General features: G+C 45.9%; 1 protein-coding gene across 1 annotated transcript; it reads right to left on the minus strand.

The window, feature by feature from the left end:
• Window positions 1-7,053: 7,053 nt before the first annotated feature.
• Window positions 7,054-13,941, minus strand: slc46a3 (solute carrier family 46 member 3). Its single transcript, XM_035627212.2, has 6 exons — window positions 13,784-13,941; window positions 13,104-13,316; window positions 11,381-12,263; window positions 10,518-10,601; window positions 10,192-10,348; window positions 7,054-8,803 (listed from the first exon to the last, which is right to left on the minus strand). Exons 2-6 carry the CDS (start codon window positions 13,290-13,292, stop codon window positions 8,707-8,709), a joined length of 1,410 nt encoding a protein of 469 aa, XP_035483105.1. The 5' UTR covers window positions 13,293-13,316; window positions 13,784-13,941; the 3' UTR covers window positions 7,054-8,706.
• Between the last annotated feature and the right edge of the window lie 39 nt (window positions 13,942-13,980).

Genomic DNA, 13,980 nt, shown 5'->3' on the forward strand with positions numbered 1-13,980 from the left:
TTGCTCATATTTTGTAACAGTGCAGCAGAACACGCTCTATTGTTTCTTCTCGGCCACAGCAGTCACATTCACCTGTATGATGGTTGCCTATTTGGAATGATGTGCTGTTTAGTCCAGTGTGACAGAAACCAAGACAGTATTAGTGAACAGGAATTGAAGGGAAAGTGTCAAAAGCAATGGGAGAATGAGAAGAAAGGACGACGGTTTCGGAGAAATGAGGTGCGCAGGAAGGAAGAGGAGACGAGACGCACTGTGTTCCTCTCTCTGCTCACCCAAATAACCACCAACACTACATTTAAACAAGCAATAACGAAATCAAGTGTCGTTAAATTAACCAATTAAAATCGTCTGACGCTCATTCTCATCAGCAGGGATTTTTAATAAGTCTCTCACAGGTTTTTTTTTGTTTTTTTCCACACTCCTCCATAGTGTGAATGGGATTCAGCCCCAGTCAGGCACTACTACTGTACATGGGAGCTATTTAAAGCAGACTGCATACTGGACGAACCAGTCTCCTTGAAAACATGTGTGTAAAAAAATAATGATAATAATAATGTAATGTAAAATAATGTGTTTCTTTTCGCTGAGTTCTTTTTCTTCAAAATGACTAGAAATAGCAGCGCACACTTGATCGGGGCAGTCGGAAATGCCGCTCATGGTAATGTCGGAATGTACGTGTGTGTGTGTACGTGTGTGTGTGTGTGTGTGTGTATGTGTGTGTGTCTCGGCGGTCAAAGAGCGTATTCTTGAAACTGCAGTCTGGCCATACTTAGAGCTGGAAGACTGACATGGATTGGTATTTGTCCAGTGGTTTCCTGTCAGAGCAACGCCAGCTGTCATCTCTTTAGCTTGGCATCACTCGAGACAAACTCAACCCTATATGCAGTCTGCATCGAGTTGGAGCACTGTGGCATTTCGAATGAACCGACCGAGTATGTGGACGTTTCCGAGGAGGGAACAGCCAACATTTTCTCTCTGCGCAGCAAGAAGCCCCCCCCCCCCCCCCCCCCCCCCCTTTCATTTTGGCAGAATCACAACTTTTCATATTGTATGTTCTCTTCTCACGCGGAGAATAGAGAACACATGTGTCCATGACAGATCGGCCTCTTACCTTGACACTCTCATACCTCTGAGGGGACTCGCGATCCGGAATGAAAAGGATGTTTTTCATTGATGAATTGATCACAATGTACGGAAGGTGCGGCTGTTTGGGTAGTATTTAATTACAGTTAGTTAGTTTTTTTCATGTGTGTATGGAATATAAGAAGATGCTGTTCAACGCACATTCATTTGTAATGATCCTGCCTTTGGATGCATGTCTCACATTACACTGCGCGTATCAGATTGTTATCAACATAATTTATGAATGCTAAACTCTCAGCATGACCTCTCAGAGTCTCAGGAAAGAGCACACAGCTGTGACAATAGTGTGCGAAGGGGTTAGCTCGTGATTATATCTTGGCTTTTGTGTTGGCTTAAAAAAAAAAAAAGAAGAAGAAAATAGCTCGCTAAAATTGGCAAATATGTCAAATAAATATTCCCACTCCACCACCCGCCGCAGCTCCGCATACAGGTACAGATTTGCAGGCCCGATATCAGGCTGAAAATATTCCAAATATTCCAAAATTTGGAGCTCGAACTGCGGTGTAATGGACGTCGCGGCCGTCGTGTGCACATGTCCGGTTGTCTGCATATGTTTTCCCTGTACTGTAAACGCACGATGTTCGTGTTCTCATGGGTTTGTCATATTGCCAGTGGGTTTTTTTCCTTCACATGACTGACATCAATCACCAGCAGACAAGGGACAGATGTTTGCAGTGTTGCAGTAGACACAAGTAGGTCTCGAGCAGCTGGCAGGGGAGAGACCTCCGAAAAGAAGGTAGAGGGCGAAACAGCCCCCTTGGGATTGAGTGTGTGCTTCTCGAGACTTTCTGCAAATGCCTCAGCTAAAAAGGCTTCACACGCTCCAGGAGGTTTCCGTCCCACTCCTCTCCTATTGGAGATGACAGTGAGAGCTCAAGGACGGCGCAGTAGCTTCACTCTTACAGCAAGTTTTCCCTGAGAGAAATCCAAGCCTCCGACCCCATGACCCCATGACCCCCCGACCCCCCCCCCCCCGACCCCAGCCCATCAGCCATCATCTACTACTGTACCAAATGGACGGAGACTTCCCCTCGCATGTTTAGGTTCACGACAGAGGTCCCACAGACAAAATACAATCCATCTCAAATGACTGCCTTTCATTAAAACTGGGTCCAGTATCATTTGGAGTCCATTGAGGGGTTTGCTAATTCGGACAAATGAAAGCAAAACAATAATATCTGAAGGGTCAGTGACAGGGGGGGTTTCCAGACTGAGAGCGTTGGTCGTTTTCATTTAAGTTTCTCCTGTTTTTGTGTAGTATACGTGTGAGACTGGGAAACTGGGTTCCTGCACATCAGTACGAAAAAACGGTGCACTGCCCGTACCGACTTTGAACTTTTCCTTTGCGGATAGTTTTTTTCCACTCCAAGGCCATAATCAGAAACCTGATGCCCCGCGAACGCGGCAGAAGAGCTAATACGAAGTGAAATGAAAATGCCTATTAATAGGCCCGGGGGGGACCAGACGTAGGGAGCTGCGGGCTGAGCTCATTACAAAGAACAGAGGCATGGGTTGGGTCACGTCACTCCACGACGTGTTTGCCAGCGCGGCTGCACGGAAGGCCCACTGTGCTCGGTGGTTCCTGTGATGTTGGACCGAAACCGGAGAGCTTCCGATTTCTGCCCAGAGATCCCCCCCCCACACACACCCCGCTCGGTCAGTTTGTGCGCTTGCGTCCCGTGTGTGTGTGTGTGTGTCTAAGAGCACGCCCCGACCAAATGCAATTAGAGTGAACCCACTTAAGACACACGCTGCCGTTGATATACCCAGGGGGACAATAAAACCTTTCTTTGGGGAAAATTAAAACCGGAGAAAGGACACTGCGGGGACCAGAGGAAAGACGGATCTGGACAAACGCAGCCTGCGCTGATGCTGATACTGAAGGATTCGTCTTTTCGTCCAGGTCAGGTCCTGATGTTCGCTTCCGGTACAGGGAGCCAGCTGATTAGCGAGACACACCGAAGCGGAACCAGGCAAGCAGTGAGTGCAGTGTATTGATTGTCACAGTGACCTTTCCTCTGCCACTGGTCCACAGATGTGTGTGTGTGTGTGTGGGGGGGGGGGGGCTCACCAGCAGCCGTCGTGGCTAAAGACAGGGACACAAATCACGCGTCTTTCACGTACTAAATTGAAATCATTGAGGTCCCGGTGGAGTGGCACCGCTAAACAACGACCTTCGGTCAACAGCCTCCTAAAGCAGCGGAGGGACGATAATCAGAATAACTCACCTCGGTAAGTGACTCCTGCAGAGAGTGTGTTCTTTGTGTCTGCCTTCATTAAAACACTGCGTCCTGTTCTGCCAGTTTGACAGTCCTGTCCAACTGTCTGTGTACAGTTTGACAGTCCTTTTTTTTTTTTTAAATCGTAAGCCTGTTCTCAAATCCTCTCATTGAATCTGAATCGGCACGGTGGTGCCATGGTAGGCACTGTCGCATCACAGCAAGAAGGTCAAGAAGGTTCTGGGTTTCGAATCTGGGGCCTTTCAGTGTAGAATCCCCCCCCCCACGCACACGCACACACACACACTCGGCTAAGCGGTTCAGCAAATGGATGGATATTTGAGAAGCAGAAACCTTGAACATTGTGTGCGCCCTCTTCAGAGTGTAATGAAGCAGCTGAATGAAGATACTGGCATTTGGCCGAGGTGGAGTTTGTGTCGGAGTGTGCGCGGAAGGGGACATACACACACACACACACACAGTAGATTTGCAGGGCGGGGGAGGTGGAGATTACACTGTGAAACCACTTCTGGAGTCTGAGGCATGGCGGGCAGGATGGAAGGATGGATAGGGAGAAGGAGAGAAGAGGGGTCTGTGGTCGAGGCGTGTGCCAATAATGGCGGTCGCAGATCTATATTTGAAGCGGATCATAAAGAGCCAGTCAATCCCTTCAAGTGAAGTGGTGGAGAGAAAATAAAAGGGGGACGTGCAGGAGGGAGGTAGCAGCGGGGCTGACGGGGGAAAAGACATTATTGGCAGTGAGGGCTGGTAAAAGACATCTGTGCAAGGAGCCACATGAAGTCACGCAATCGGGACGGGACGGAAACCGGTCGAGGAGTGCGTTCATCTCAGTGGTGTAAACGGGTAGAAAGGGGAAGAGAGGAATTTGGAGAAGGTTGGAAACACAAAAAGTTCAAAGTTCAAAGTTCAAAGTTACTTTATTTCGTCTCCCAAGGGAGAAATTTGTCTTGGGTAGGGAAATCTCTGCGTCAGTAACACTACAACATACAACATACCACATACAACAAAGGCATCCAGTCAACAAACCATATGAAAAAGACAGTAAAAGTGCAAAAGTACAAAAGTACCCTAAACATTTGGGCTACTCAGAAATGAGTTGTGCAAATTGCCATCCATGTGCTTGTGCAAAAGAGCTATCCCACCAACATCCGTTCTGTTCTACCTGACATACCTTACAAACAACTCATTCATACTTACATAAGCATCCATGCATCCAGTCCATTATATATACATTCATTTATCCATTTACCACTTCCCATGCGTTCAATCCTAAATAAATACACATTCATTGCTCCATTTCTACACATACTTATATATATGCAACCTTAAAAGTGATGTGCCAATGTTTTGCAAGGGGGGGGGGGCAACATCATCTGGGAAAGGGCGGTAATCACATGGACACAGCCTGCACACAGATTGCATGTGGAGAGCAGCGGAGTCCCCAACACACACACACACACACACACACACACACACACACACATCGTCCAGAAAAACCAACGGAGCAGCGAGACCTTTGGCGAAAATCCCAAAAGTGTCTTGCATTGTTGCATGATGCGCAAAAACATGCACTGAGAAAAGGCCAGCGCAAGCAGCAGTGCGTTCCCGCTCGGTGGAACCGCGAGCTGGAGGACCACCGGGCCTATCAGGAGCGCAGTGAGGCGAACGTGCGGCCGCGAAGCTTTTGGCGAAACCTGCCTGCGTTGCCGACGCCCTGCTCTCCCTCAGCCGCTGTCAAAGTCGCCTTTCAAACAGGGCCGTGGCCCAGAGGAGGTTTCTTTGTGAAGGTTTTCTGTGGTCTCCATGTGCAAAGGCAACTGAGGCGTCGCAAACATTTTCTTTAGATCAGCAAGAAAAATCTCCCCTGGGTGAAGAAAGCGCAGGAAACGATTTGCTTACACATCGAAATCAGCCCTCGCTCACGTCGGTCGATCCCCTGTGCTGTCGAGTCTGTTTGCAGTGGGACAGCCGAGCGTGGAAATATATTACGTAGCGGATCCCGATGTGATCGGAGGGTCCTCAGATGATCCAACCGCCCCGGACTGGGAGGCCGCTGCATTTCCCCCCTCGGCCTCAGTCACGCGAACCACCTCAAGTGGGCTTTTTCTATTGTAGTGAATTATCTCCTTCCCCCGGGGGGGCTGAGATAAAGACGGGGGGATCTCACTGGATCGAGATCAGAGATTGGGCGGTGGGTGACGTGATGGGATGTGATGTGCGGCGCGGATGAGTCAGCTACTTTGGGCAACCAGAAGCCAAAGACCCCCCCCCCCCCGAACCCCCCGCCGCCACGCCTCCCCCGTTTCCCTGTCGAATTTCCTTTTAATCCTCAGCGACACCGTGCACGCCAGCCGCGTACCACCGCGACCGTCTCCCCCCTTCCTTAGTTCCTCGACCACGTCAGCGCTCACCACGCCTCCGTCTCTAATTCAAGCAGGAACCTCAGGGCTGTCGGCGCCAGGGCCCTCCCTCGGGGTGATCCCTCGAGTGACCTCCAGCGCGTGTGCTCCATTCAAATTCGGTGTCAACATCACCTTCCAATCAGGCCGCAGTCACGGCTCTCAGGAAATTCAAATAGCTGCACGGCACGGTCGGACGTCATTTGGGTGTCCGTGAAAGAAGCCAATTCGAACTGACGTGCCGTTCATGCAACTTGAAAGAGGGTGGGAAAGAAGGAAATTGCACCCACTTTCACTGGCGTGTTTCTTGACTTCGACGACGTTTAGAAGACGCAAGGATTGATTTCTCGCAAGGTGCCGCATGTTCTCACGTTGAACCGGCGCGGCGTTTATCTCAACAAAGCGTATCCAGGTTGTGTTTGTCTTGCCTTTTTACTTCTTTTTTTTCCTCTCTTTTCCAGACCAAATGGCCGCCTAGTTCCATTCTCATGAAGGTTTCCCATTGTGCGCACGAACACATCCCCGCAGTGATCGACTCAATTTAAAATCGGAGCTGATAACTGCACCTTGTGATGCGTCACGTGCAAGTCTAATCGGATTCCATGAGGCATATTCGGTCGCCATCTCATTCAACCTTTGTGGTTACGTGCTCTCTTCTCATTGGTCCAGTGACTAAACAGCCGTGCAATCTGATGGAGTCGTCACCAGTATTTCAGACGTCCATTCATCATCCATAAGACACACATTGTGTGCGCGCTTTCACAGATTGTGTATGTTACTTAATATATTCTTTTAATTTGACTTCATTCAATTTAAGTTTCCTGTACTTTTGACCTGCGTAGTTCTTCAATTCAATTATATGTACTTGTTGTTTTACAACATGCTCTTGTGGTAATGTGATTGAATGAAATTGTTTTTGTAAATCTGGAGTTCTTACATTGCACAAGTATACTAAGTGCATTTTATGTATCTCTTCTTTTTTGTTGGTGCAGTAAATTAAGTGCGTTAACATTATTATTGAGCTCCCGTCAAATTTGTTGGAGCTGACTACACTGAGATGGAGTAAGTGCTAACATCTTTATAAAACACTCCGACTTAACTTTGAGGCAATTAAAGCAAATTTAAAAAAGCTTATTTAAGGAAAGCCAACCACTTATATTTTACAGTGCATGTGTGCAGGCACATTGACGACCCTTCCACATAAAGGACAAAGACAGGAAGGAGGTGGTAACGTTGGAAAATTCAGTAAAGGAGAATTCAAATAAAACAACTCAGTGTCACGTGTACTTTATTGGGGATCATAACATTGAGTTGAGACAATTTTTCAGTGTTTATCGGATCATTAAATCAACAACTTACTGAGGTTCCAGGGATGAGCACAGAATTGTCAATAGTCCCTTTGTGACATATGAAAAAAAACTCAGAATCTACTGAACAAAGTAGTTACACTGCTCTTGTCTTGTACAATCTGCTGCAGAATGGATAATGAGAAAGTAAAGAGAGTATTATATATATATATATACACACTGTATTATACACACACTTTTACACTGTCATAGTTTACCTGGACCAAGAGGGACATCTAGTGGTCAATACTAGAAAAGACAGCATCACTTTAACAGGTCTTTTCCTGACCTCAATTTTAAGTAGTTAACATACATTTCTATCAAAACCTAGAATATAAATTTAAATAGGAGCCAAGCCCAGAACTCATCACCTCGCAGACACCCTAAGGGTTATATTCTGTGCGGGGAGAGAAAACAAACTCTCCTTCTTTAAGGTGAAATATATTTTTTTAAACAACCTTGTCTTAAAACTGCGACTGCGCTGCGATCGATCGTGTCCCAGTATTCTCAAAGTCTGCTTTTTTTTTATACTCTTCTGAATATGTGAAGTATTTAAGACACATGTCAAACTTTGATTTTCAAATCTTCATTTGTTCAGTTTCCCTTCATTTTGACATTCCAAACTCAACACAACAAACACTGCATATTCTTATCAACTGGATTGTCTAATTAGTAAGAATTATTTCCATCAATATAAAAGTCTCCCTGCAAAAACACCTGATTTATGAAAAGGAAAAGGAAACATTTCTCATTTGATTTCCAGGAATTATTTGCACTTCTAACATCTCCCAGTGTTTCCGATCATACCTCTATGATAACACATATGGAATGAGTCTCAACACATTACACAGAAGATTTTATCATCTGTGCGGTGGCTATGATAAAAAAAATAAAGCCCTGCATATTTACTCATATTAAAACCCAGCTTAGAGTAGTTGGCCCTTCCCTCCCTCTTTGGTTTACCCGTTTCATGGTTTTGATTAGTTTGATATAATTTCATGTTTATATGTCTGCGATCATTTTGTTTATTCTTACACCACTTACTGTGGGGTACACCAAATGCATAAATATTGGAGGTGTTTGAAAGATACGAGCAACTTGATATAGTGAACAAAATTTGCGTCACATTGCATAGTTGGTGCCAGCGGAGCTCTTTGCAAAGACAACGAGGCAGAAAGTATCACAGATCCAAACCAGTTCATAACTGGAACTGTGAACACAAATATTTGTAGAACTGCAAATCCGACCGCACCGTAAAACCTTTAAAAAAATATTAGTAATGTCACAGTCAGCTCAGTGAAAAAACACCGCGGTAAATAGCAGCATCCATTCACACACCGTATGAATGTGTGTGAATGTGACTTGTGCTGTAAAGCGCATTGAGTGGACTATAGGACTAGAAAAAATTCGCTATACAAAGACAGTCCATTTACCGTATCCGACAAAGTCTGGCTAAGTTTATTAGCACAAAACCACGGCAACAAAAGCTCAGAGATGAATCTGCAACCTGCGATATTAACGGATCAAAGTGGAAAAACAATCAGTCATCGGGGACTAATTGGGCAATGTTCCTGTGGCTCAGCTGAGAAGAGGCGTGTTGTCGTTCTGATCCTCAGGATCCGTCTCAGGCGGTTTGGTCTCTTTGGCAACATCCACTCCGATCACGGCCACCACCCTGAAACGTGGACAAAGCCATGAAGGAGAAGCAGAGAAAATAATAAAAAAATATGGGAAATACATGCGTGTTTCTGCCAATTCCAACATAAATGGGCAACTGTCGAGACATTTCCCGCACACACACACACACACACACACACACACACACACACACACACACACACACACACACACACACACACACACACACACACACACACACACACACACACACACACACACACACACACACACACACACACACACACACAATAATATAATATAACCTGACACACAGACACACAATGCAAGGTGCATTTTAGTTTTGTGGAATCATATCTTGACTGTTAATCCCCCATTAGCACACAAACAGGAAGTTAAAGGCACTCATTGAGAAAAAATACTAATTGGAGGGAAATGTCTGAGAAACACGGTCGCACCGCATCAATAACTCGATTTCTGAGAGAACTTAGAATTGAGGTGTTATTCAAGAAACAAAACGAAATGTTTTTAGTTGACGGGCTTGACAATAGCGTACAAATAAAAAAATAATAAAATTCAAAATGTTGGGATGTTTGTGTGAAGCTCATTCGGGCATGAGATCACTGAGCCAGTGGCTTTGTTATTCTAGAACTACCTCTTGTGGAACAGACGAAGTGGTGCATGTGGCAGAGTTGGATTCAGTCACGTATAAGTAACCACCGGCTGACTCAGCGGGACTTCTTTGTCGAGTCAGCGTAACAAATCACGTGTAAGACGGCTGTGTACCACAAGTTAGGTTTCCTCTTTTGGCCTTTTCTTCTTTTGCTTCAGTTTTTTTTGTGGAAATATGACAAAAAGACATTATGCGCATGTCAGAGATAAAGATTGCCATATGAAGAAGGAAGGTAGGGAAGGTGGATGTTATGATGAATGCAAGAATGAGGAACTAAGAGTGGTGTCCCCCCCCCCCCCTTACCTTAACCGAGCAACGCATTTCTCTTTTCTGTTCTCTGGCTGCTCTGTTTTTTGTCGCAGACTGAACAAATAGCTTTAGGTAGGAACACTCGCTGAACACCTCGTGAATGTGATTTGACAAATTCTCAAATAACAACGGGAAAACAAGTTGCCACTTCACGCAAGTTCCGAGACAAACAGAAACAGGACCGACAGGTTCAACTAGACGTGGACCGGCGTTCGGAATAAAAAGTCATCCAAGATCACCGATGCAATCTTCGCCAGGGTCTGAATATGCAGTGTGATTGGCGGAGAGTCCTTCAGTTTCGGAGGACGGTGTTGCAACGTGACTTGGCCCGAAACGGGGAGACCGCAATGTGACGAATGAATGTGCCTGGCAGGTACGAAAAGGGAAAATCTTTGAACGTTGTGGGGTTTTTTTGGTGCCGTGGACGACACGGTTAAACTTACCCAAGGACAAACAAAGGGACGACGCAGAGGCCCGCGGCCAGCAGGAAGCTGAAGCCGGGGTACCACGCCACCGTGGCGGCGTAGACACTGTTGAAGGTCGCGGTCGAGACATTGTAGGTTAAACTCTCCAGAAAGGAGAGACAGGCGAACAGGGCCCCTGTGGGGGAAAAGACAGACCCGGGAGAGAAGGAAAAACTACTCGTAACAGGTGACTGGGTCAATGTTTGCTCTGAAAAAACAGAAACTCTGAATGTTTTTGAAAGGGACTTCGGACACGCAGACGTGATCCGGTACGGTGGCTCGTGGAAAGCCCTTCGCCCACTCACCCTGCTCAGACTTGGGGATGATCTTTGACATCATGGAGCGCAGAACGGGGAAAGGCATGATCGACAGCAGCATTGGAACCTTCACTGTTGTGGAAAACAAATGACAGAAGACGGCCATTATACTCTACATCGTGATGCAAGGACTATGTGACAAAATTAAAAAAAGTACGCACTGCGTCATTCATATATCTACTAATTCCTACTTGAGTTATTCAAAGTTATGTTTGCACAAATTATGCAGAACATTAGAACATTTACAGATTTATGTCCTCTAGTTTGGTTACTGGCTAAATTATACTTAAAAAAAAAACAAAGCACTGATAGTGAAGTGATATTGTCTTGTCAGTTTACACTGCACTTGTATCATAAAACAATAAACAAGATGCTGTCACCCCATCAATAAATAACCTGCGCAATGTACCTTTAATTTCCTCACACCCAATTGGCTGTTTTTATTTTACTGAGTCTGTGCTTTGTATTTATGTGTGTTCTTTTTCAATGTCCGGTCTTTTTACACCTATTAACGTTGAGCAAGGCACTTAAAGTTACATGTAATAGAAAAATACAAATTAGTCCTGAGGCATATTAGGTGGTTTTTCAACCAGTGACTTTCAGCAATTTTCAATATCTAACATACAGTACAAGATGACACAAATTTCTTTTGTCCACTTCAAACTGTTGAACAGTACTGAACTTCTCTGAAAATAGGAAAGCGTAACTTAAACCAGAGGCAGCTAGCAATTCAGCTTAGTATATTTGATCTTGCAACTGACAGACAAGACTTTGGTAATTTTCTTCTAAATCATTGTACATTATTGGTATAAGCCACACTGTAGTTTAGTAGTATTTTTTTGGTGTCTCACCTATGAACATCATTACAGTGGTCTTTGTAAATGCTAAAAGGACCATGCCTGACACGACAGACAGGATCCCGATCAGGATGATGATCAGCTGCGGGACACCACAGTACGTGAACGCCAACACTCCGGCAAAACTGATCAGGAACACGGTGGTGGACAGTGCAGATCCGTAGCCGATCAAAATCTCAGTCCAGCACAGCGGTTCGTCGAGCACATACAGTGTCACCAGGGAGATCCCGCCCACATAGGCAAAGGAGAAGCTGGTGAAGATGAGCATCAGGAGGACCAAAACGGTTTTACACCTGCTGCTGGCACCTGTAATCATGTCATAGATCCCACAGATCATCTGTTTCAGGGCTGAGCGCTGCGGAGGCCCGTTCAGAGTCACGGAATCAGATGGAGTCCTCTTCACGGTCTCTTCCAGGACGAAAATTGTGTAGAGCAGGATCAAACACTGGCACAACGCCGACGTCAGGAACGGCCAGTTAAACCCGGCAGCTCTCAGGAAGTAGCCCGCTGATATCGCCGCCACGCCCGCCAACAGGCCGATCATCATGTCCAGTCCGGCCATGCGCAGCGTCTTCTGGCGACCGTCCTCGCACAGGTCCGCTATGTAGGCGAAACAGCCCCCGAGGAAGGTGCCCAGGCCGCCAAACAGGGAGCTGAGAAGCGAGGAGACGATGAGCAGGTAGATGTTGAGCTCAAAGTAGGACACTGTCAGGAAGGCCAAGGTGTAGATGAGCGTGCCGAACAGCGGCATGATTATGGCGATCTTGCGTCCCCCGTGGTCGCTGTAGGCCACCAGCATGAGGGTGACGATCAGAGAGGGGATCGTCGAGAAGAGCTCCGTGTAGAGGGAGAAGAGAGATGCCTGTTTTTGTACCTCCTGAAAACAAAAGGAAACAGAAACCGTGGTTGAATCTAAAAGAGAATGGACTGACACTGTATTGTCAGGGGTTAATTATAAGGTCTTAGAAAGTTAGAAACTATCCTACAAACACACATTACAGAGAGACAGTGGCAATCTAATGTCATGAATGAAATCACAATGACAAAAAAATAAAAGAAGAAGTATGTGAAGCTTTTTTCAGTCAGGAGAAAAAGGAACAAAGTCTCTACACAGAGCTACGGGTGCAGAAGTGGCTATTTCAAGACCAGTGCGTCACTTAATCCTCACTTCTCTATTCGATCTCCTTCGATCAATACAGACTAAAAATGACATACTGTATTACTCAGAGTTTTTGCAGAAGAACATTTCGTCTAAATCCTTCTCACGTTGACTTAATCTAGCGGTGACTGCAGCAGTAAACGCAAAGTCACAAGAATCTCCCTTGCATATCATCTTCTGATGCAGTGGCCGAATCAATTCTTGCTACCGGAGCAGTGTCGTAAGAAGGAATCTGGAAAAGTTGTAGAGGAAAAAAATTAATGCTGTGTCATGAGAGCAAAGGTCAAACAGCAGATACAGATAGCTGCTGAGATACAAACTGCAGCTGTGGAGGGACCGGACTACACCTGCGCTTCTGAGACTCGATGTCTGTTGAGCTGCAGTTTATTTAAGGACCTGATTCCATTTAGGAATTTTGTAATTCTGTGATTCCTATTAGGTTAATGCAATTCTTTTGTTAACCCCCGTGAAATAAAGCTGATGGTTCTTCATTTCAAGTGCATTAATTCTTCTTCTTTCTTTCCTTTTTTTTTTGACACCCAGTGTTTAATGTCTAACCGTATGGAAGCTGGAGTGGTTGCTGCTGTTCTGCGCACATCTGGCTGCGTTGTCAGAGACGGGGTAGGTGGTGTTTGTCAGCTCCTCCCAGAGTCTCCGGTACACATACTGCTGCACCAGAGGGAAGATGAGATAGCAGGAGAAAGCGTAGAGGGCCACCACGGGCTCGACAAGGAAAAGGCCCCTCATTTTGACCCCCAACGCAGTACTCGTCTGAAAACAGAGAATGAAAGAAACACAGACAGAAATTGAAAGCGGCGCAGATAACTGTGTATAGAAGACACTGAACATGTCAGACATGATATGAGGTTGTTGTTGTTGTTTTTAAACAGATTGAGAAAGTTTGTATTAGTTGTTGCAACCTCCAACCTTTCAGTATCCAATGACACTGTGCAATGTAAACAGAAGAAACTCAGGTGACAAGGTAGGGTCTACACACACACTTGGCTATTTTTGCCTTCCGGGGATCACACAGGAGGAGGCAGTGTGCACAGATGCATCTTTATCTGACTATTTGTGATAGCGGGGAGGAAATAAGACATGAACCCTGCGTCGGACATTGCGTCCCCGTGAACATGCACTGCTGCTGCTGCAGGATGCGCCGGTGGTGGAGGTCCATATTTACAGTTCAGCCTTATTTGCTCACAGGATGTTGCCAAGCACGTGCGGAGAACTCCTACCTGTTTTAGACACACGACCCGATCATTTCTTTGTCACTAAATTCACACCAGCGAAGGTCCGTGGCGGCTGTGAGCTCGGTCACAGCTCCTCTTCCATTGTGCACAAAGTGTCCGCTCCGGTATGACTGTTGTTGTGAAAGGTATAAGTCCCGCCCCTCCCTAGTTATGATTGGGGCAGTCGCTCAATGACGTAGGGG

Source organism: Scophthalmus maximus, chromosome 2 (genome assembly GCF_022379125.1).
Source record: "Scophthalmus maximus strain ysfricsl-2021 chromosome 2, ASM2237912v1, whole genome shotgun sequence".
Taxonomy (NCBI): domain Eukaryota; kingdom Metazoa; phylum Chordata; class Actinopteri; order Pleuronectiformes; family Scophthalmidae; genus Scophthalmus; species Scophthalmus maximus.

Bases quoted from the DNA above. Each gene is read 5' to 3' on its own strand.
- slc46a3 (XM_035627212.2), bottom strand. From the start codon at position 13,292: ATGAGGGGCCTTTTCCTTGTCGAGCCCGTGGTGGCCCTCTACGCTTTC. The intron at 10,602-11,380 runs GTGAGACACCAA...TTTCCACAACAG, and splicing joins CACTGTAATGATGTTCATAG to TGAAGGTTCCAATGCTGCTG. The intron at 10,349-10,517 runs GTGAGTGGGCGA...TTTCCCCCACAG, and splicing joins CATCCCCAAGTCTGAGCAGG to GGGCCCTGTTCGCCTGTCTC.